Here is a 22,929-nt window from a genome sequence, read left to right as displayed (position 1 = left end):
TTTTCATATTAAGCAAATTTTGAAGCCTCATCCATATATGAAACAAATAGTGGTTTTTTGTTGTCAACATGGCAAGACCAAATAATGAGGAAATTTCAGTGTGGCAAAGATAAATTGGCTTCCTATTTTTTTAATTTAACATAATGCTTAACAAGTGTTGCCCTAGCTGAAATTTAAAAAAAACAATCAACTATAAAAATACCATCTTTAAAAAACAATTTTTTAATAAAAAAGATAAAAAATATACCATCTTTTTTCCCCAACTTCTTGTCACAAATTAGATTTTTTTTTTTCAAGATAGTGCCCAGGCTGGTTGGAAATTTACTATGTAGTCTCAGGGTGGTCTTGAACTCATGACCTCCTAACTCTACCTCCCAAGTACTGGGATTAAAGGTGTGCATCACCATGCCCAGGTACAACTTAGATATATTTTTTTAAGATTTTATGTATTTATTAGAGACAGGGAGAGAGAGAGAGAGAGAAAATGGGCGTTTCAGGGCCTCTAGCCACTGCAAATGAACTCTAGATGCATGCGCCACCATGTGCATCTGGCTTACGTGGGACCTGGAGAATTGAACCGGGATCCTTTGGCTTTGCAGGCAAATGCCTTAACCACTAAGCCATCTCTCCAGCCCAACTTGGATATTTTAGTGGCTGATCGGAATACAAAAACAAAGTGAAAAACCAAACAACAACAACAAAAAAAAAACTGCAAGTATAAACATCATTGCTTTCTCAAGCCAAGTCTCAAAGCTGTATTGAGCAGCTTGCTTGGGCTAGCTGAGCTGAGATCGGCTGCAGTAAACTTATGGCTTTCCTACACCTTTTAATAACGTTTAATTGATGCCTTTTGGAGGCTGGTGAGGAACCATGATAATTATAAACGAGAAGAGGGGAAAGAGAAGAAGTGCTGTGGGGTAGGTGGAAGGGATATCTGGCTTTTACTTCTCCCAGCATCAGCTCTCTAGTCGGGGCCCTGAGAACAGTCTACGTCAGTCAGCATTGTCAAACGGAAATTCTGTGTCTCCCAAAGGAAGTGTTAAGTGAGGTGCTGTGCACTGATCCCCAAGCCCGTAGATGTTCTAAGTGTACCCAGTCCTGTTAGAGAGCAGAGCAGAGAGACAGGCTTTGAGGGGGTTTCTCCTTCAATGCTGCTGAGAAAGATAGGGCACTGAAGGTAAAACACACCTGGATAAGAGACTCTGTAGGGTGGGCTGGAGGGATGGCTCAGTGGTTAAGGCGTTTGCCTGCAAAGCCAATAAAAGGACCCAGCTTCAACTCCCCAGGACCCACGTTAGCCAGATGTACAAGGGGGCGCACACGTCTGGAGTTTGTTTGCAGTGGCTGGAGGCCCTAGTGCGCCCATTCTCTCTCTCTCTCTCTCCCTCTTTCTCTGTCAAATAAATAAATTAATTAAATAATTTTAAAAAGATTTTGTAGAAGCCGGGCGTGGTGGCGCACGCCTTTAATCCCAGCACTCGGGAGGCAGAGGTAGGAGGATCACCATGAGTTCAAGGCCACCCTGAGACTCCATAGTGAATTCCAGGTCAGCCTGGGCTAGAGTGAGACCCTACCTCGAAAAACCAAAAAAAAAAAAAAAGATTTTGTAGGGTCTGGGGAGACCGCTCAGTGCTTAAAGGTACTTGCTTGCAAAGCCTGCTGATCCAGGTCCCCAGCTACCCATGTTGGAGCCAGATGGGTATTTCTTTGCAGTGGCAAGAGACTCTGGTGTGCATGTGTGCACATACACGTGAAAGTAAATAAAAATGTTTAAAAAAGATCTAACAGATGCTGCCATTTGTTCTTGTCAGAGTGGGCATCTGCTAGAAACAGAATTACTTGAAAGAGAGAAGTGTATTTCATAGATAAACTGGGAGAGTGGAGAGCAACTTGCTCTAAGCCTAATCGAAGACGCATTTGGAGTACTTAGTGTGGGCCATCCTTATCCACTTGTTTTCCTGAACAGTAGAGTTGGAAAATGACTCCTACTACTGTTGCTGTCGATGTCCCCTAATAAATTTAGATGCATTGAATGACCAAAATCGGAGACTGGGGAAATGGCTCATTGGGAAGAAGTGCTTGATGTAAGCACAGGGGCCTGAAAGAATCTGATTCACCCTGAGCATGATTTCCCAGTACCCATGTGAATGAATAGCTGGGCATGGCTACACACATCTGTAACCCTAGTTCTGTGGGGGGTAAAAACGATAACATTGCTGAAGGCTATTGGTCAGCCAGTCTGAGAAACCTAGCAGTGCCAGGTTCAAAGAGAAACTCTGCCTCAAGGAAGCAAGCGGATGCGTAATAAAAGAAGCCACCTGATGTTCCCCTCTGGTCTCCGCACGCATGTACACTGGGTGCACACGTGCATACACAGCATGCGTGAACTCACACACATGCTACAGTACCCACATAAAAAAAGATTAAAAAGGATCAGAATCAAGATCTGAACAGGGGCTGGAGAGATGGCTTAGCGGTTAAGCGCTTGCCTGTGAAGCCTAAGGACCCCGGTTCGAGTCTCGGTTCCCCAGGTCCCACGTTAGCCAGATGCACAAGGGGGCGCACGCGTCTGGAGTTCGTTTGCAGAGGCTGGAAGCCCTGGAGCGCCCATTCTCTCTCTCTCCCTCTATCTGTCTTTCTCTCTGTTTCTGTTGCTCTCAAATAAATTAATTAATTAAAAAAAAAAAGATCTGAACAACATATGTTGCCAAAGTGTCTTTTCTACAAGTCAGCAAAGATGACAGACAGAAATTAGATTAAAGAGCTGTGGCCCTCTGCAAACAACTGATACAATCCAGGAAGCCCCGACATTTTATCAGAAGTTGCCACGTGCGGCTGCTTCCACGGCAGCCGTCACCTCGTGCGTCCCAGCTGAGCGGCAGTTACTGTGGGCACACAAATGGTTCACGTGGCTCCCGGGAGCTGGAACACACTGCTCATGACCCGGGAAGTCTGTACCTAGGATCTCCTGAGCCATCTTTGTGCATTTGTGAAGATTGGCTCCAGTAGCTTACTGGAATATAGACGCCTTGCAAATTCTGTCTTACTCTTAGCAAAAGGTTAAGAGTTCCCCAAGTGGCCAGTGGTGCATGTAAATCTTTAATGGGAGCCAACTGGGCAGACGTTGCTTTATAAACCTCATCACAGAAGACTGCCTCTTTTGCAAGTTGGTGTCACAGATTTCTAGCCTTTTTGCATTGTAAAGGCCTGCATAGAAAAGGGACCTGGACGTCACTAGCTCTATATGACCTTAACCTAGAGGGGTAAGGGACTGCCAAGAAGAGAGAGGACATGAACTTTCAGGTTTGTTCAGTGGGAGGAGACTGATCTTCGCACCATAGTCTAGTGAGATTTCCATTTCATTTGACTGACCCCAGTTAGACATACCACATTCAAATGCTAGGGTTGTTTTCCTTGGGGTGCATACAGTCAGAATTCTTTTTTTTCCTTTGACCAAGGATCTGTTATGCAGCCACTGTGCTAAGTGCCTTTCATCTCTGCTTTTCTAGGAGGGAGAAGCAGAAGGGACGCTAAAAGAAATCAAGCATAGTTCCGGACCCACAAGGACGGACTCGGTTGCTGTGTAAGTGATGAAAGACCACAGCTTTGAGCTCTGTGTAGCCCAGGCTGGTTTTTAACTCTCTGCCATCCTCCTGCCTCAGCCTCCCTAGTGCTAACAATATTCAGTATGCATGATGCCCAAACTGGCGGAGAAGGCAGACAGGTCTGCTGCCTTTTTAGGCTAATAAATGCTGACCACTCTGTTTCAGAGATGTTTCATCTGCATGAGGATAGAATTGAAAACAAATTTTTCCTCATTTAAAAAAAAAGGGCTGGAGAGATGGCTTGGTGGTTAAGGTGTTCACCTGAAAAGCCAAAGGACCTTGGTTCGATTCTCCAGGACCCACGTAAGCCAGATGCACAAGGTGGCGCATGCATCTGGAGTTCATTTGCAGAGGCTGGAGGCCCTGGTGCATTCATTCTCTCTCTACACCACCTCTGCCTCTTTCTCTCCCTGAATAAAATATATTATCAAAATAAAAAGACAATGTTCCTAGTTGAAAGTGCTGTTAGAACTAGCCAGGCCTCCCAGCTTCTCTAAGTGGGGTATGTTCGTTTTCTCATCCCTGTTCATTCCCAGTTGTAATAAACCAGGGTGACCATTACTGGTCATCTGTGATAATCACTGTGGGCATTTCTTTAGAGTGCACTGATATCTGTGGAATCTCAAGTCTACCCATCCCAGGAACATAGTAGGAAACAGACGTCTTAAACACTAGTCCTTGGGCCGAAGGGTGGTTGAAGAACTGCATGCCTGAACTTTTCCGTTCCTGGAGGCAGAGCCCCCCAAATCGATGGTTAGCTTGTCCTCGGTGTGTGGGTTCCTACAGCATTAGTCTATTTGCAAGTTAGTTTTGTGAAAATGTCTGTATCTCTTTCTTCATAGACTTTTTGTTGTTGTTGTTGTTTTGTTCTTTTGTTTTTCGAAGTAGGGTCTTACTCTAGCCCAGGCTGACCTGGAATTCACTATGTATATAGTCTTAGGGTTGTCTTGAACTCATGGTAATCCGCCTACTTCTGTCTCCCGAGTGCTGGGATTAAAGGCATGTACCACCACAACCAGCCTCATAGACTTTTGATAAATGTGCATAGAGAATAACATATGAAAAGGGAACATTTTTTTCCCCACTGTTCCTAGGCCCTCAAATCAGAAATACTATGTAAGTATTAGGAAATAGAATATTTTTTCATCAAACAGGGCAATCAGTATGTTATTCCTTTTTATCTTGAAAACCTCTAACTTTCCCCAAATTACTGCTTTTCATAGCAAGACTTTCGTGGAAGTAGAGGGAAGAAACTGAAATTTTCAAACCACTTCCTCCTCATTTATATCCATACATAAAGACCACTTCCTCTTTCAAGCCACGCTGCTAGGGTTGCCTTTTTCTTAAAGGAAAGAACAAAACCAGCCCTTCCCATTTAGGAATCTCAGAAAGGGTCTGAGATTGACTTACAAGCTTAGAGTTCGAGCTTGGGAATTATGGTAAATGGGATCTAATAATGGGGGATCATGTGTATTAGAATGAGAGCCCAAGTGGGCGCCAGTAGTGATGGCGGCGGGAGCAGCACCCCAAACTCTGTTACTGGAGGAATGGGTGTGACTTTTCTAACAGTAACATCCCTCTTGAGCATATTTTGAAATTGAGAGAAAAATTTAACAGCAATGCCTACATTTTCTCTGCTTCCATTATTTGAAGCTCAAATAATTTGACTTGCAAATGTGATGTTTTCTGGCAAGTTGGAGAGAGGCCAGTGAGCTGTCTGTATATGCCTGAGGCTTTCTTTGACGGCCGTCCTCTTTGGGACTATATCTCTAGGGGTGCGCCTCCAACCAGGGTTGCTACCCTGTTGCCATGGCCTGTGCAGGCTTGTGTAGTTGCAGAAATACCATGTCTGTTGTTCCCCAGCATGCATGGAGAAGCTTGGCATTGCAGGCCACAGGACGGTCTGTGCTTGGTCAATTGATGAGAATTAATTGGAGAATGTTCTGGAAAGCAGTTCCTTTATGTTGGTCTTAGTTACATTGGGCTACACTATTCTTATACTTGATATCTTTTTTTGTTTGTTTGTTTTTCAAGGTAGGGTCCCACTCTAGCCCAGGCTGACCTGGAATTCACTCTGTAGTTTCAGGGTGGCCTTGAACTCACGCGATCCTCCTACCTCTGCCTCCCCAGTCCTGGGATTAAAGGCTTGTGCCACCACGCCTGGCAACACTTGATGTCTTTATTTGGTGATAGGAACCTTTTAACCTTTACACTGAACGTGTTCATGTCTTTCTACAGGAGTACATCTGCAGAAACTGCTAGAAATTACTTGGAATTTGAGGAGTTAACTGTGAGACAACTCCTGCTTTGCCTAAGGGAAGGAAACCAGAAGGTGGAGAGACTTGAAATCGCACTCAAAGAAGCCAAAGAAAGGTATGAGGTAGATTAGCATCAAAGGTGGCTATTTTTTTACAGCTTTGCTGAAATATAATCAGTACCACACAGTTCACCTGTGTAAGGTATGTTATATATGTGTGTGTGTGTGTGTGTGTGTGTGTGTGTGTGTGTGTGTGTGTTTTCATAGGATTATATAATCATTGCCGCAATATTATTTTAGAACATTTCCCCCCACACAAGAAATCTAGCGCTCAAGCTGGAGAGATGGCTTAGCACTTAAGGTTCTGCCTTGCAAAGCTGCTGGCCCAGGGTTCAATTCCCCAATACCCCTGTAAAGCCAGATGCACAAAGTGGCATATACGTCTGTAGTTTACTGGAAGTAACAAGAAGTCCTGATGCGCCCATTCATTCAGGTTGAGACACCCTCTCTATATTTATCTTTTATCAGGAAAGGGATTTGGTTTATTTTCAGATGCTTGTTTTTACTGTTTGGAGATCAGTGCAATGGATCTTTTTTCAATTTTATTGTATTTTATTTTAAATATTTATTTCTTTGAGAGAGAGAGAGAAAGAGGAAGAGAGGGAGATAGAGAATAGGCATGCCAGGGCTTCTAGCCACTGTGCCACCTTGGCATCTGACTTTACTTACATAGGTCCTGGGAAATCAAACCTGCATTCTTTGGCTTTGCAGGCAAGTGCTTTAACCACTAAGCCATCTCTCCCGCCCTCAATTTTACTAATATAACACACTAATAGATTTTCAGAGGTTAAACCAACCATTCATTTTGGGATAAATCCTACTTGGTTATAGCATCTAGTAGAGTATAGTACATTACATCATTTTCAGTTTTTTAGTGTTTTATTAAGGAATGTTATGTCTGCATACAGTTAAGAGGGATTGCTTATAGTTTTATTGTAATGTCTTTGTTTAATTTTGGTGTTTGGATAATATAGATTTCATAGAATGAATCAAGGAATGCTGTCTCCTTTTATATACATCTTAAATTTTTGTTTTTGTTTTTTTTATTTGACAGAGAGAATGGGCACACCAAGGCCTCTAGCCACTGCACACAAACTCCAGATCCATGTGCCACCATGTGCATCTGGCTTATGTGGGTACTGGGGAATTGAACCTAGGTCCTTAGGCTTCACAGGCAAATACTTTAAGCCATCTCTCCAGCCTTTACATTTTCTTTTTTCTTGAGACAGCATCTCAGGTAGTCCAGGCTGGCCTGAAATTCACTATGTAGTCCATTCTGGCCTCAAACTATGATCCTCCCTCCTTTGTCTCCCAAGTGCTTGAATGACAGGCATCCACTACCATTCCCAGCACAAAATTTTCAATGAACTTTCTTTTCTTTTCTTTTATTTCATTTGTTTATTTGCATACAGAGAGGGGAGAGACAGAGAGAATGAATGGGCATGCCAGGGCCTCTAACCACTGCGAACTAACTCCAGATGTATGTGCCACTTTGTGCATCTGGCTTTACATGGGTACTGGGGAATTGAACCCAGGTCATTAGACTTTGCAAACAAGTGCCTTAGCTGCTGAGCCATCTCTCCAGCCCTCAATGGACCTTATTATATTAGAGTAGCTGCAACATAATGCTATTATAAGCAATTCATCTATACTGTTGTTTGATATAATGCTCACATTGTACTTTTAGCAACTCAGTATAATAGAGAAGGCTAGCCGGTGACTTTAGGGCTATAGTGATTTTCACATTGACTCATGAAATAATATGTCATAACAAGTTCCTTCAGATATTATAAATAACTTACTAATCTTTTTTTGAGACAGTGTCTCATGTATCCCAGGCTAAGTATGCAGCTGAGAATGAATTTGAACCTCTGATCCTCACCTTCAATTCTGGGTGCTGGGATTACAGATGTGAGCACTTTGAGAAGAATTTTTCCAGTAGAATCCCTTTAATCTTTTTTGCTTGTGCGTGTGTGCTCTATGTGGTGTGTTCAGTGTTGTGTGTATTAAGTATGCATGTGTGTGTGTGTGTGTGTGTGTGTGTGTGCAGATGTACTGTGCACAGGCGTGAGTCCGGAGAAGAACATTTGATATCTTCTATTGTTCATCTGAGCATTTTTTTTAAATAAACAGTTTTTAAATTTGTATTTATTTATTTGAGAGAGCGTGAGAAAGAGGCACACACACACACACACACACACACACACACACAGAATGAGAACGGGCATGCCAGGGCCCGTAGCCACTGCAAACAAACTCCAGATGCATATGCCCACCTGCTTGTGCATCTGGCTTACATGGGGAATCGAACCGAGGTCCTTTGGCTTTGCAGGCAAACGCCTTAACCTCTAACCCATCTCTCCAGCCCCTCGTCTGAGAATTTTCTTGAGACAGAGTCTCTCTTTGAACCTGAAGTTGCAGTTTTCATGAGCCTCAGGGATTCTCCATTTTCCTACTCACCCACAGGACTGGGGCCGCGACTCTGCGTGGTCACAGCCAGCTGTTTACAAAGTGCTGGGGAATCAAGTTAGTGTCTCAGGACTGGGGCCGCGGCTCTGCGTGGTCACAGCCAGCTGTTTACAAAGTACTGGGGAATCAAGTTAGTGTCTCAGGCCGTCATGCGCACACAGCATGTGCTCTTAACCACTGAACCATCTTCCCTGCCCTTGGTCTAATTTTTTAGCTTTTAGAAGATTTGTTCTTAGTTGTTTTTTTTTTCCAAGGTAGAGTCTCACTCTAACTCAAGCTGACCTGGAATTCACCCTGTAGACTCAGGATGGCCTCAAACTCTTGGCGATCCTCCTACCTCTGCCTCCCGAGTGCTGGGATTAAAGACATGTACTACCACACCCAGCTAGTCCTTAAAATATTAAGCTTTGCTGTTTACTGAATGAAAGCAATAACCTAGAAGGCTGTCAGCATATGCCCAACCAATTCTTTTTTATTTCATTTTATTTTATTTTATTTATTTGCAAGGAGAGAGATAATGGGCATGCTAAAGCCTCTAGACGCTACAAACAAACTCCAGATGCATGTGCTACTTTGTGCATCTGGCTTTATGTGGGTACCAGGGAATTGAACCCAATTGTTGTCAGGCTTTGCAGGCAAGCACCTTAACCACTGAGCAATCTCTCCAGTCCTCCCCTCTCTCTCTGTCTTTTTTTTTTTTTTTTTTCTGTAGGCAAAGATGGAAGGTTTTATTCAGGTAAAACACGAGTTTCCAGCACTTACTCTCAAGAGTGGAGCAGTCAATTTGGGATTGCAGATAGTGGGCTTTATAGAGCTCTTTAGCTGGGAGAAGGTGAGGAAGGGGGAAGTAAAAATAAATAGGCTTCTTTAGGGGAGATCTAAAAGAGCCAGGGTATAACCAAACAGTAACCTGGTGTCCTGAGAGATAAGGGGGCAGGAAACCTAGAGCTACAGACCCCTCTCTTTAACTTTAATTTTTCATTATCAAATCAAGAATTGGGTTTTGCCAGGCATGGTAGCACATGCCTTTAATCCCAGCACTCGGGAGGCAGAGGTGGGAGGATTGTTGTGAGTTCAAGGCCACCCTGAGACTACAGAATGAATTCCAGGTCAGCCTAGGCTAGAGTGAGACCCTACCTTGAAAAAACAAAACAAATTTTGTTTGAACATGCCATAATGAAACCCAATTCTTTTTGTTTGTTTGTTTTTGTTTTTTCAAGGTAGGGTCTCCTCTAACCCAGGGTGGCCTCGAACTCATGGTGGTCCTCCTACCTCTGCCTCCCAAATGCTGGAATTAAAGGTGTGAGCCACCACGCCTGGCTCAAAATTTGTTTTATAATTGCTCCCATTTACCCAATCAACTCCTTTTTTTTTTTTTTTGTTTTTTTTGTTTTGTTTTGTTTTGTTTTTTTTGTTTTTCAAGGTAGGGTCTCACTCTGGTCCAGGCTGACCTGAAATTAACTCTGTAGTCTCATAGTTGCCTCGAACTCATGGTGATCCTCCTACCTCTGCCTCCCGAGTGCTGGGATTAAAGGCGTGCGCCACCACACCCAGCCCAATCAGCTCCTTTTAAAAGTGAGAAAAACATGGAGACTATAAATCCTAGGTTTTTAACCACATGTCCTCCTGCTTCCACTTAGACAAGCAAGTATGACTTTTAGGAAATTAACATTTTGTATTACAATAGGATAACATTTTCTCCTACCTTTTTGGTAAATTCCAAAGAATAGTAATAATGCATAAATAAAAAATAAAAGCATTCTTTTTGTGCCTTAATTATTATACCTGATTTTAGAGGAAAGTATTATTCTATGAGTAAGACATTTTAAAAAATATTTTAGAGAGATGCCATAGCGGTTAAGGCACTTGCCTGCAAAGCCTAAGCACCCAAGTTTTATTCTCCAGGACCCTCATAGGCTAGATGCACAAGGTACTGCATGCATCTCAAGTTCATTTGCAGTGGTTAGAGGCCCTGGCACACCCATTCTCTTTCTCTCTCCCTCTCTCAAATAAATAAATAAAAATATTTAATAAAAAATTATTTGATTTTTTTAAATTTATTTATTTATTTATTTGAGAGCGACAGACACAGAGAGAAAGACAGATAGAGGGAGAGAGAGAGAATGGGTGCGCCAGGGCTTCCAGCCTCTGCAAACGAACTCCAGACGCGTGCGCCCCCTTGTGCATCTGGCTAACGTGGGATCTGGGAAACCGAGCCTCGAACCAGGGTCCTTAGGCTTTATAGGCAAGCGCTTAACCACTAAGCCGTCTCTCCAGCCCTTGATTTTTTTTTGTTTAAAAGACAGAGAGAAGAGATGTGCCAGGACCTCCAGCCACTGCAAGCAAACTCCAGATATATGCACCATTTTGTGCATCTGGCTTCTGTGGCTACTGAGGAATTGAACCTAGGTCCTTAAGCTTCACAGGCAAGCATATTAACTGCTGAGCTATCTCTGCAGTCCAGTGAGACTGTCATAAGCATTGTGTAATCAATGCATTTGTATTTGACAGTCATGTTCTATATATCATTCCAGGAAGTAAGGTTTAGCCAGTAATTTTTCCTGACTTATACTAGTGTGATTGGCCTTATTAGCAGAAGTGTGAACCAGAAGCCGAGGCAGGAGGATTACAACTTCAAATCCTGCCTAAACTGCCGAGTGAGTTCAAAACCAGTCTGGGAGCTGGGCGTGGTGGCGCACACCTTTAATCCCAGCACTCAGGAGGCAGAGGTAGGAGGATCGCTGTGAGTTCGAGGCCACCCTGAGACCAGATAGTGAATTCCAGGTCAGCCTGAGCCAGAGTGAGACCCTACCTCAGGGAAAAAAAAAAAAAAAAACAAACAGTCTGGGAACAAATTAGAGAGACCTTGTCTCAAAACATATTTTGTTTTTAAGTAAAGAGAGGGCTCAGTGATAGACTGCTTGTTTAGTGTGTGTGAGGCCCTAGGTTCAATCCCTAGTACAGTGAAGGAGGAGGAGGAGGGCAGAGGGAGAAAGATAAGCTTTAACTTGCAAATTTGCTACTTATGCGTCCTAATCTTTGTTTAAAAAAAAAATCATGTCTTTAAAAAAAATTTGCTTAGTTTTATTTATTTGAGAGCAACAGAGAGAAGGAGGCAGAGATAGAGAGAGAATGGATGCGCCAGAGCTTCCAGCCTCTGCAAAGGCACTCCAGACAGGTGCACCCCCTTGTGCATCTGGCTAACGTGGGTCCTGGGGAATCAAACCTTGAACCGGGGTCCTTAGGCCTCACAGGCAAGCACTTAACCGCTAAGCCATCTTTCCAGCCCCAATCATGCCTTTTTTCCTGGAGGCTAAAGGTATGCAGCTCTTTACATTGTAGGTTACAGTCAGATCTGCCTTTGGGAGGCTGGCCTTAGTCGCATGCTCCACCTTGAGCACACTGGAAAGGCCCCTCTCCCCATAGCACTGAGTGTGTTTTGTGAGCCAGCTTACTCTAGGTGGTTCACAACTGACAAGGTGCTAGCTAGCTGGTGGGACGGACGTTCTTTACATGGGCACCAGATTCATGACTTCTTTCCAGACAAGGCAGGCCTGAGAACAGGAACCCCAGTCGGGACACCCCGCTGACTGGAGGTGACAAAGACCCACTGCAGGGCTCACTTACCCCGCCCTTTTCCAAAACAAGCCAGCCAGTCTTTGACCTTCCTGGTTGATGCTGCAAATAGGGATACGGATGTTCTAAGGCTGACTATTCTAAACACATTTTAGGTGATAAATGGGGAAGGGGAACAAGAGATTTACCTTTATGACACCCTTTCTTTGGCAAGATCAGTATTTCCAAAATTTGTGTTTTCTAAGCAAACACCAACATCCAGTCGGAGAGAGAAATTGTGTAGGAGAAGTAGTGGAAGAGAGGGGACAATCAAGAAATAGCAGGGGATGCACAGCTCAGTGTGAAATTGGCCCTGGAAAAATTAAGGTAATTTGTATTCAAGTGTAGGTCAAAACCCGTGGCACATGCAAACCATGTTGTAAGGCCCACCATCTGGGGTTTAATCCATTTAGTCAGCCTAGCCAGAGAGAGGGTACGGTGCCTAGACACACTAATTAGTTTTGACAGTTTGTAATAGAAAACGTTGGCGGGGTGGGTAGTCTTACTTTTTTTTTTTTAATATCTTTTGTTCATTTTTTATTTATTTATTTATTTGGGAGTGACAGACACAGAGATTTGACCAGCCTCCACCCACACCTCCTTTTGCTGCTTCCCAGACAACGACTTTCAACAAGTTTACTTGGTTCTTCTGACATTTACATCCGCCTGCCTGGTTGTTACTTCATTTCTTAAACATGTTAAAAATTGGGCTGGAGAGATGGCTTAGCAGTTAAGCGCTTGCCTGTGAAGCCTAAGGACCCCGGTTCGAGGCTCAGTTCCCCAGGTCCCACGTTAGCCAGATGCACAAGGGGGCGCACGCATCTGGAGTTCGTTTGCAGAGGCTGGAAGCCCTGGCGTGCCCATTCTCTCTCTCTCCCTCTATCTGTCTTTCCCTCTGTGTCTGTCGCTCTCAAATAAATAAATAAATAAATTATTAAAAAAATAATAATAATAATCTATTGATCTCCCACTGTGACTGATGAAGATTTCACTTTACACCATCATCAGTTCAATACACTTCTGGATCCTTCACCACCTCCCATTCCCTTCTGAAATGGATCGTATTGAACTGAAGTTAGATGGCTACAGAGTTCACATTTTGTGCACAGCAGGCACATGCACAGGCACATATGTACACACTGTTCACAGCTCCACCGCACACTGTGCTCTGACCACTGTTCTTTTTTACACATTTTTTATGTATCTCGTGTGGCCAGGGTTGGCCTCCAGCTCACTATGTAGCTAAAGATGACTTTGAACTTCTGATCCTCCTGCCTCTACCTCCCAAGCATTGGTATCATAAGCCTGCACCACCATGCTTGGTTTTATGTGGTGCTGGGGATAGAACCAGGGCTTCGTGCATGCTAAGCAAGAGCTTTCCAAACTGAACCATAGCACCAACACCTTTTAAAAACACTATAATTTCTAATCATAATTTAATTTTTTTATTGTTTTCATTGAATGGATGGAGGGAGAGAATATGGGCACACCAGGGCCTCTATTCACTGCAAATGAACTCCTGACGCATGCACCACAATGTGCATCTGGCTAATGTGGGACCTGGAGAATTGAACCTGGGTCCTTAGGCTTCACAGGCAAGCCCCTTAACCACTAAACCATTCCTCCAGCCCCATAATATTTTTAATTTGCTAAATATCTTAGTTCATTTTCTACTGCTTTAACAGAATGCTACAGACTAGGTAAATTATCAATCATGGAATGAGATAGAGAGGAGACTGTCAGGGTGTGACTATGCAGTCTGTGGCTCTTACAAGCTTTCTGGCCCCTCTTTCACAATGTTCCCTGAGCCATGGCAGGCCGAGCAGTCTGATTTAGCGTTGAGTTCTCTGTAGCCTCTGGACTACTATTTTAATAGGGTTTGATTGATCACCGTGTTTGTCACCATTAACCTGGGGCTGGTTGTCAGGCTAGCAGTAAGAGCAGTGTTCATGTCATCACTTCCCCTGCAATTTCTCCTGGGCCATGGCAGTTGTAGAGATGGCACATCTCATGATGGACAGTCAGCTAAATTCTAATCAACGGATCTTGGTTTGCCTCCATTTTCTCTGCCATATAGTAAACTAAAGCAGATTCTCCAGTTGAAAGTGAGAGCAGCCTGAGCTCAACAGGGTTATGCAAACTTGAGAGCTGTCTGTGTGTGCTTGCATGCAGTCCCACTCTTCTTTTCCAGAGAGTGATGGAGACCTCTCTATAGAGCCTACGAGTTTCCTGACAAAGAGATTCTAACTTGGTTACCAGGACCAGATATGAGCTTTCTCCCACTTAGCGGGCCTGATGTCCAGTCAGAGAACAGTTGGTTACCCTCAGAGGCTGTGTGCCCCTATCGCGCAAGTGCGTACTTCTTGACAGGCTGGTTGATTCGATAGTCTGAAGGGTCTCCTGCTTGCTCATGCTGTTGGTGACCGTTTTCCTCCAGCGGCTCCCATAGGGCTCTCAGCACTGAGGACCAGCCAGGTGGGAGCTACTTTCCCTTTTGGTTCCAGCATGACATTCTGACGTCCTTCAGCAACAGCGCCTTACCTTGGCTCTGGCAGCTAATCAAGTGTTGTGACAGTGACTTGCATTGTTTGGGGGACCTCATGGGAACCCTGGCCAACAGCTCAGTGTAGGGTACAACCCAGTTCTGCACCTGGGCATTTATTATTTATTTGCAAGGAGAGACAGAGAAAGCGAATAGGTACACCAGGTTCTCCAGCTGCTGCAAACAAACTCCAACTGCATGTGCCACTCTGAGCATCTGGCTTTATGTGGTTTCTGGTCGTCAGGCATTGCAGGCAAGCACCTTAACTGCTGAGCCATCTGTCCAACCCAAGCCCATGAGTTTAAAGTTAAGCTTTTTCCATCTTTTGTCCGGACTGTGCCCCCCGGCCCCTTCATTGGTGATCTTGCAGAATGCTAGCCAGAGGAGGGTTCAGTGGAGCTGACTCATGTTGTCTTACCTTTCCTTTATTCCCGCCCCCCACCCCAATTTCTCTAACCTCTCCCCCACTTCTGATGTTCTGTCCCTCCCCTAACCTGTCAGGTAGCTCTTCCTCATCTTCCTCTGTCTCCTTAGTCTTTTCAAATCTTTAATCATGGTCTCTGTTTGTTTCATTTGCATGGAGATGGCTTTCTTCTGAGGGTCTTCATTTTAAAGCACAGTGATTCCATGCAGCATTAACACGAGAACAAAGCCAATGTTAACATGACAAATAAATGAATTTTAGCCAGGCAGTTAGGCCTTTAATCCTTGCTCTCTGGAGGCTGAGGTAGGAGGATTGCAGTGAGTTCAAGGCCAGTCTGAGACTACACCATGAATTCCAATTTAGCCTAGGCTAGAGAGAGACCCTACCTCAAAAAACCAATAAAAAAAATTCTTTTTGGTCTTTCAAGGTAGGGTCTCACTGTAACCCAGGTTGACATGGAATTCACTGTATATTCTCAGGATGGCCTCGAATTCACAGCAATCCTCCTACCTCTGCTTCCCGAGTGCAAGGATTAAAGGCATGCACCACCATGCCCGGTTTAATAATAAAATTTTTAAAAAACAAAACAAGCAATTTTGAACCTCTCCGAACCTTGCTGCTGTTGTGAACAGTGCTTCTGTAAGTGTTCTGCCGCATCCAATGAGAAAGTAACTTTCCTACACTTCTCTGATTTTTCAGAATTTCACATTTTGAAAAGAAATCAAATGATCAGTCTGAGATTGAGACCCAGGCAGAGAGGAACTCCCAAAAGAAGAATGAAGTGGAGAAAAGCCCAGAGAGTGTGAGTATGTGACTCCAAGATGCTAACACACCCCCAGAGACATGGATGGAGATAGCAACTGGATTCAAGTCTCATTTGTTTGAGAACTATAATTTACAGTTTTTGTGTATGATGGATATTTTCTCTTTTCTCTCATATTTCCTCATCCTGGGTTTGAGCTCCATGTCAATTATAATGTGATTGTTGCAGTCAGGTTCACGTTGCTGGTAGAAATCACCCAACTAAGAACAGCTTGTGGGGAAAAAAGAGGTTTATTTTGGCTTACAGGCTCGAGGGGAAGCTCCATGATGGCAGGGAAAATGATGGCATGAGCAGAGGGTGGACATCACCCCCTAGCCAACATAAGGTGGACAGTAGCAACAGGAGAGTGTGCCAAACACTGGCAAGGGGACACTGGCTACAACCCCCATAAGCCCACCCCCAACAATACACTCCCTCCAGGAGGCGTTAGTTCCATCAGCTGGGAACCTAGCATTCAGAACACCTAAGTTTATGGGGGACACGTGAATCAAACCACCATAGTGATGTATCTGTATATTCCACAGAAACCACTCCCATATCACCTATTTTTTTTTAATTTTTTTGTTGTTGTTGTTTTATTTATTTTAGAACGACAGACAGAGAGAGAAAGAGGCACAGAGAGAATGGGCGCGTCAGGGCCTCTGGCCACTGCAAACAAACTCTAGATGCATGCGCCCCTTTGTGCATCTGGCTGACATGGGTCCTGGGGAATCCAGCCTCAAATCAGGGTCCTTAGGCTTCACAGGCAAGCGCTTAACCACTAAGCCATCTCTCCAGCCCCTGGATCACCTCTTGACTGATTTTGTCTCCAAAATCCTTAAGTGAACAAGCCCACTAAATGAAAAGGGGATTGTGGTCACTTGATGGTGAGCTTGTTTTAGGGGATGACTCAGACCTTTGTGGAATTAAACGATCCTGGTTTGGTCTCACAATTGCTAGGAACAATGCAAGTGTCAGAAAGCATGTACCTGAATACGTGTTGTGTGAAAGCTTACAGATGTGCCTTCGAGCCTGCAGAGTCTTAAGCTTAGGGAGAGCTAAGGAAGCCAGGAAGTTATCCTGGCCACCGAGATAGAGTTACATAAAATAACTATTTTAGCACGCGCGTGTGTGTGTTGGATATACACACATTCATATGTGTATATGAATACTATTTGCCACTTTATATTTTGCCTTGTTTTGTTTTGCTCTGCTCGAGACAGGTTCTTGATATGTAGCCCAGGCTGACCTCAGACCTACTGCGTAGCTAAGGAACTCCTGCTCTTCCGGCTTCAGGCTCCCAAGGGCTCAGGTACCAGGCATGTGCCACCACTCCTGGCTCTGAGACCCACCTTAAGACAATGGACAAATGGAGCTTGGTGTGGGGATTCATCTCTAATTCCAGTGCTTGGGAAGCTGAAGCAGGAGGATTTTTGCGTTTGAGGCTAGCCTAGGTTAGGTAGCAAGTTTTCAGATCAGCCTAACTTTAAATCAAAACCCTACTTAAAAAGACAAGGCAAAAACTAAGATGAAGACATTACTGGTACATAGCAGTACAGTGTTAGCCAGAATTAATTCAACAACAAAGAAGGGAAAAGCCAAGACTTCTTTTTTTTTTTTTTTTTCTGTTTTATTTATTTATTTGAGAGGGACAGAGAGAGAGAATGAGGCCGATAGAGAGAGAAAGAGAGAATGGGCATGCCAGGGCCTCCAGCCACTGCCAACGAACTCCAGACGAGTGCACCCCCTTGTGCATCTGGCTAACGTGGGTCCTGGGGAATCAAGCCTCAAACCGGGGTCCTTAGGCTTCACAGGCAAGCGCTTAACCACTAAGCCATCTCTCCAGCCCAGATTTGAGACTTCTAAAACACGTAAAACTCATTTACAAATTAGCAGCTGGCAGGCTTCCAGGAAAAAGGCTACAACAGAGGTAGTTATACAAACTAGAAAATTAAATTAACAAGGTGATTTGGGGGTGAGTCCTCTGCCAAATGAATAGACTTACATTTTGACACCTCTGAGAGCTGTGACCCCTGAACTATGAGAAGATTGGTTTTAGTAGTAATTTATCACAATTGTATCTGAACTGACTTCTTGATACTCTACTAGAAAACAAATGTTTCCAAAATTTTGCATTCAAGTTATTTGTGGTAGCGCTTGTCAAAACTAAATCAACTCTATAATCAGTGTTAGTTGGACACTAATAATTGAGGCTGTTTTCACATAATAAGGTCTTTCATCTCTGATGATAGTGTTTTGCAAGTACCTGGCATTTCCTGTCTAATAGGTTGGAAGTGAAGTGGAAACCCTGAATGTTCAGGTGACTTCTCTGTTTAAGGAGCTTCAAGAAGCACATACAAAACTCAGTGAAGCTGAGCTAATGAAGAAGAGACTTCAAGAAAAGTAAGAATAAGAGATTAATGTTATCCTCCTTGAATAAAATTGCATAGCTTTGCAATGTAACTAGGTCAAAGCATGGTTTTGTTACTGTATTACTGACTGAAAGAAAAAAAAAATGGGGCTGAAGAGATGGCTTAACGGTTAAGTCACTTGCCTCCGAAGCCTAAGGACCCAAGTTCTCTCCAGATCCCACGTTCGCCAGACGCACAAAGCTGAGGCAAGCACAAGGTCGCGCACACTCTCTAGGTGACATCTGGAGTTCAATTGTAGTGTCTGAGGCCCTGACATGCCAATTATCTCTCCTGTCTCCCTGTCTCCCTCTCTCTCTCTCTAAAATAAAAATAAATAAATAAAAATGGAGACCTAACATAAATTCAGAAACACTAAGTGCAGACTAATGTATATTAGTCCTATGGACATGGATGGGGCCTTTGGCTCTACCGTTAAGTTTACCAGCCTAAGTGATCCTATACAAAGCTGTGAGCCACATTTCCTGTGACTGACTCAGCTGACAGTGTTGTAAACAAACATAGAGAAAGCTGGAAAGAGTGTAAAGAAGTTGAGTGAGCTGAGTGTAGAGGCACAAGCCTTTAAAACTTTATTTTTATTTATTTATTTGAGAGAGAGAGAAAAAAGCAGAGACAGGGAAAGAGAATGGGCACACCAGGGCGTCCAGCCACTGCAAATGAACTCTAGGTGCGGGTACCCCCTTGTGTATCTGGCTAATGTGGGCCCTAGGGAATTGAACCAAGGTCCTTTGGCTTTACAAGCAAATTGCCTTGACTACTAAGCCATCTCTCCAGCCCCAAAATATTTTTTTGTTTATTTTTATTTTTTTATTTGGGAGCAACAGGCACAGCAAGAAAGAGGCAGATAGAGAGAGAGAATGGGTGCACCAGGGCCTCCAGCCACTGCAAACGAACTCCAGACACGTGCGCCCCCTTGTGCATCTGGCTAACATGGGTTCTGGGGAACTGAGCCTCGAACCATGGTCCTTAGGATGCACAGGCAAGCGCTTAACTGCTAAGCCATCTCTCCAGCCCATGGCACGAGCTTTTAATTCCAACACTCAGAGACAAGTAGGAGAATCACCATGAGTTCAAGGCCAGCCTAGGACTACAGAATGAGTTCTAGGTTAGCCTGAGCTAGAGTGAGATCCTATCTCAATAATGCCCCCCCCCCAAAAAAAGTTTATTTAGAGAAACGTAGCACTGTCAAGGCTGAGGTAGAAGGATTGGGAGTTCGAGACCAGTCTTAGCTATAGTGTCTTCCAAAAAGAAAAAAATAAAGTAAGTTAAAGTGGGCTGGGGAGATGCCTCAGTAATTAAAATATATGTGTGTACAGCCTGCCAGCCTGGGCTCAATTCTCTAGCATCCACAAAGAGCCAGACACAAAATAGCACATGCTTCTGCCATGGCAAGAGACCCTGGTGTACCCATATATCTGTACCCATAGAAATCAGTTAATTCATTTAAAAATTTAAAGTTAGCTGAACATGGTGGCGCACACCTTTAATCCCAGCACTTGGGAGGCAGACGAAGGAGGATCGCCATGAGTTTGAGGCTGCCCTGAGACTACATAATGAGTTACAGGTTAGCCTGGGCTAGAGCCAGACCCTACCTCACAAAAAAAAGGGGGGGCGCTGGAGAGATGGCGTAGCAGTTAAGCGCTTGCCTGTGAAGCCTAAGGACCCCGGTTCGAGGCTCGGTTCCCCAGGTCCCACGTTAGCCAGATGCACAAGGGGGCGCACGTGTCTGGAGTTCGTTTGCAGAGGCTGGAAGCCCTGGCGCGCCCATTCTCTCTCTCTCCCTCTATCTGTCTTTCTCTCTGTGTCTGTTGCTCTCAAATAAATAAATAAAAATTTTAAAAAAAAAAAAAAAAGGTAAAGCTGCCCAAAGCTTAGCCTAGCTAAGTTGATGACGTTGTATGCATTGGCAAGCACATTTCCATGCTAGGCTATTTGCTTGACCTCTTCTGAGCCTCAGTTTTATAATTTTTAAGTTGTATTTAGTAATTTCTATAATAGGCTTAGTATTATATGACATATTTAATTTGCTTGGCATTAATCCTTGCATGTAGCTCTCATTTATTTGTTTTTGCTATTATCCCATTGACATCCTATACTGATCTTCAAGAAGAGCTTAGGGTATTGGGCATGGTGGTGCACGCCTTTAATCCTAGCACTCGGGAGGCAGAGGTAGGAGGATCACCAAGACTTCAGGGCCACGCTGAGACTACACAGTGAAGTCCTGAGACCCTACTATAAAATAGAAAACAAAACAGAAAAGCTTAGGGGAATGTTCTTTACCCCTTACTGAATCTGGTAGAAATCCAAGTCTTTATACCTGACAGAGTTGTTGTTTTTTAAAGGTAGGGTCTCACTCTAGCCAAGCTAACCTGGAATCACTTTGTAGTTACCAGGCTGACCTCAAATTCACAGTAATCCTCCTGCTCTGCCTCCTAAGTGCTGAAATTAAAGGTGTGTGCCATGACGCCCAGTGTGACTGACACACTCTTACAAAAGGTACCCTTGGAATCCATACAGGATTCATCTTTAGCCAACCATTTGGGCCAGTGTTTTGTTGTTTTTTTTTTTTAATATTTTTATTTATTTATTTGAAAGCGACAGAGAGAGGCAGAGAGAGAGAGAGAGACAGAGAATGGGTGCGCCAGGGCCTCCAGCCACTGCAAACGAACTCCAGATGCGTGCGCCCCCTTGTGCATCTGGCTAATGTGGGTCCTGGGGAATTGAGCCTCGAACCAGGGTCCTTAGGCTTCTCAGGCAAGCGCTTAACTGCTAAGCCATCTCTCCAGCCCTGGGCCAGTGTTTAAAATATGCCCATGTCAAGTTAAGGATCAAGGAAGGGAGAAATGAGACATAAAGAAAATAAAATGTTTTGCTTTGCCTTCATAAATCTTACAGACCCAAGATGTTTTGTGTTTTGCATATGTAACCACAGAACTTACAAAAAAGCCGCTGAGCAGCAAGAGAGCATTGGTTATCCTCAAGAAGTCTCTGTCTTTCCTAGGTGTCAGGCTCTGGAAAGGAAGAATTCCTCAACCCCATCAGAGCAGAATGAAAAGCAAGAGCTTGTGTATACTAACAAGAAGTTAGAGCTCCAAGTGGAAAGCATGCGATCAGAACTCAAAATGGAGCAAGCGAAGACAGAAGAGGAAAAGTGAGTGTTCTGGGGTGCAGTGCTGCTTGGCAGGAAGAGGAAGAGGGACTGTTTAACTGCACGTGGCAATTAGAGCCTGAGGACAACTTACTAACATTTATTTTAAATTTATTTTTATTTGAGATATAGCAAAAGGGAGAGAGAGAATGGCAGAAGAGGGTCTCCAGCCACTGCAGACAAATTCTAGATGCATGTGCCACCTTGTGCATCTGGCTTACATGGGTCCTAGGGAATTGAACCTGGGTCTTAGGCTTTGGAGGCAAGTGCCTTAACCACTAAGCCATCTCTCCTGCCCTTATTTTAATATCTATTTTTAGTTTGAGAGAGATAAAGAGGCAGAGAGAGAGAATGGGCATGCCTGGACCTTCAGTCTGTTAGGAACAAATTCCAGACGCGTGCTTCCCCTCGTGCACATGTGCGACATTGCGAACTTGCATCACTGTGTGTCTGGCTGTGTGGGACCTGGAGATTTGATTTGAACATAACTTCTTAGGCATCTCAAGCAAGCACCTTAACCACTAAGCCATCTCTCCAGCCATTTTTTTTTCATTTTTTTAAGTTATTTTTCATTTCTTTTTATTTGAAGGAGTCTTAGAAAGAACTGGAGAAATGGTTCAGCAGTTAAAGGCACTTGCTTGCAAAGCCTGATGGCCTTGGTTCACTTCCCTGGTACCCACATAAAGCCATGTGCAGAAAGTGGCACATGTATCTGCAGTGGCAGAAGCCATGCAATGTCCATATTCCCTCCCTCTCTCTCTTTCCTCAAATACATAAATAAATATTATTTTTAGAAACAATATCTTAGGGGTTGGAGAGATGGCTTAGCGGTTAAGGCACTTGCCTGCAAAACCAAAGGACCTAGGTTCGACTCCCCAATACCCATGTAAGCCAGATGCACAAGGGGATGCACACATCTGGAGTTCATTTGCAGTGGCTGGAGGCCCTGGCACACCCATTCTCTCTGTCTTTCTCTCTTTCTACCTGCCTATTTCTGTCTCTCTCTCTCTCTCTCTCTCTCTCTCTTTCTCTCTCTCTCTCAAATAAATAAGTAAAAATAAAATATTTTTTAAAAAAGAAAAAAATATTTTAGGAGAGTCTTTGGAAGAATAGTATTTTTAAAAATATTTTATTTATTTTTTTGTTGGAGAGAAAGAGACAAAGAGAATGGGCACACCAGGTCCTCTATCTACTACATACCAACTCCAGACACATGTGCCCATTTGTGCATCTGGCTTACGTGGGTCCTGGGGAATCGAACCCAGGTCCTTTATGCTTCACAGGCAAATGCCATAACCACTAAGCCATTTTCCCACTTCCCAGAGTAGTATTTTTTTTTAATTTATTTGAGAGCGACAGACACAGAGAGAAAAACAGATAGAGGGAGAGAGAGAGAATGGGCGCGCCAGGGCTTCCAGCCTCTGCAAACGAACTCCAGACACGTGCGCCCCCTTGTGCATCTGGCTAACGTGGGACCTGGGTAACCGAGCCCAAACCAGGGTCCTTAGGCTTCACAGGCAAGCGCTTAACCGCTAAGCCATCTCTCCAGCCCCCCAGAGTAATATTTTTAAAAGTTTT

At 43.9% G+C, this 22,929-nt stretch overlaps 1 protein-coding gene across 2 annotated transcripts in view; it reads left to right on the top strand.

The window, feature by feature from the left end:
- Nucleotides 1-22,929, top strand: part of Optn (optineurin) — a 57,207-nt gene that overhangs the window by 15,398 nt on the left and 18,880 nt on the right. For both annotated transcript variants that reach the window (XM_045135199.1, XM_045135200.1), the window contains exons 5-9: nucleotides 3,510-3,583; nucleotides 5,844-5,978; nucleotides 15,672-15,774; nucleotides 18,062-18,177; nucleotides 21,205-21,354. In XM_045135199.1, coding sequence (XP_044991134.1) covers nucleotides 3,510-3,583; nucleotides 5,844-5,978; nucleotides 15,672-15,774; nucleotides 18,062-18,177; nucleotides 21,205-21,354 — 578 coding nt within the window. The remainder of the gene's footprint in view (nucleotides 1-3,509; nucleotides 3,584-5,843; nucleotides 5,979-15,671; nucleotides 15,775-18,061; nucleotides 18,178-21,204; nucleotides 21,355-22,929) is intronic.

This window comes from Jaculus jaculus, chromosome 15 (assembly GCF_020740685.1).
Source record: "Jaculus jaculus isolate mJacJac1 chromosome 15, mJacJac1.mat.Y.cur, whole genome shotgun sequence".
Lineage (NCBI taxonomy): Eukaryota > Metazoa > Chordata > Mammalia > Rodentia > Dipodidae > Jaculus > Jaculus jaculus.
The sequence above is the reverse complement of the archived record's forward strand: the minus strand, read 5'-3'. Positions and strand labels throughout refer to the sequence as shown.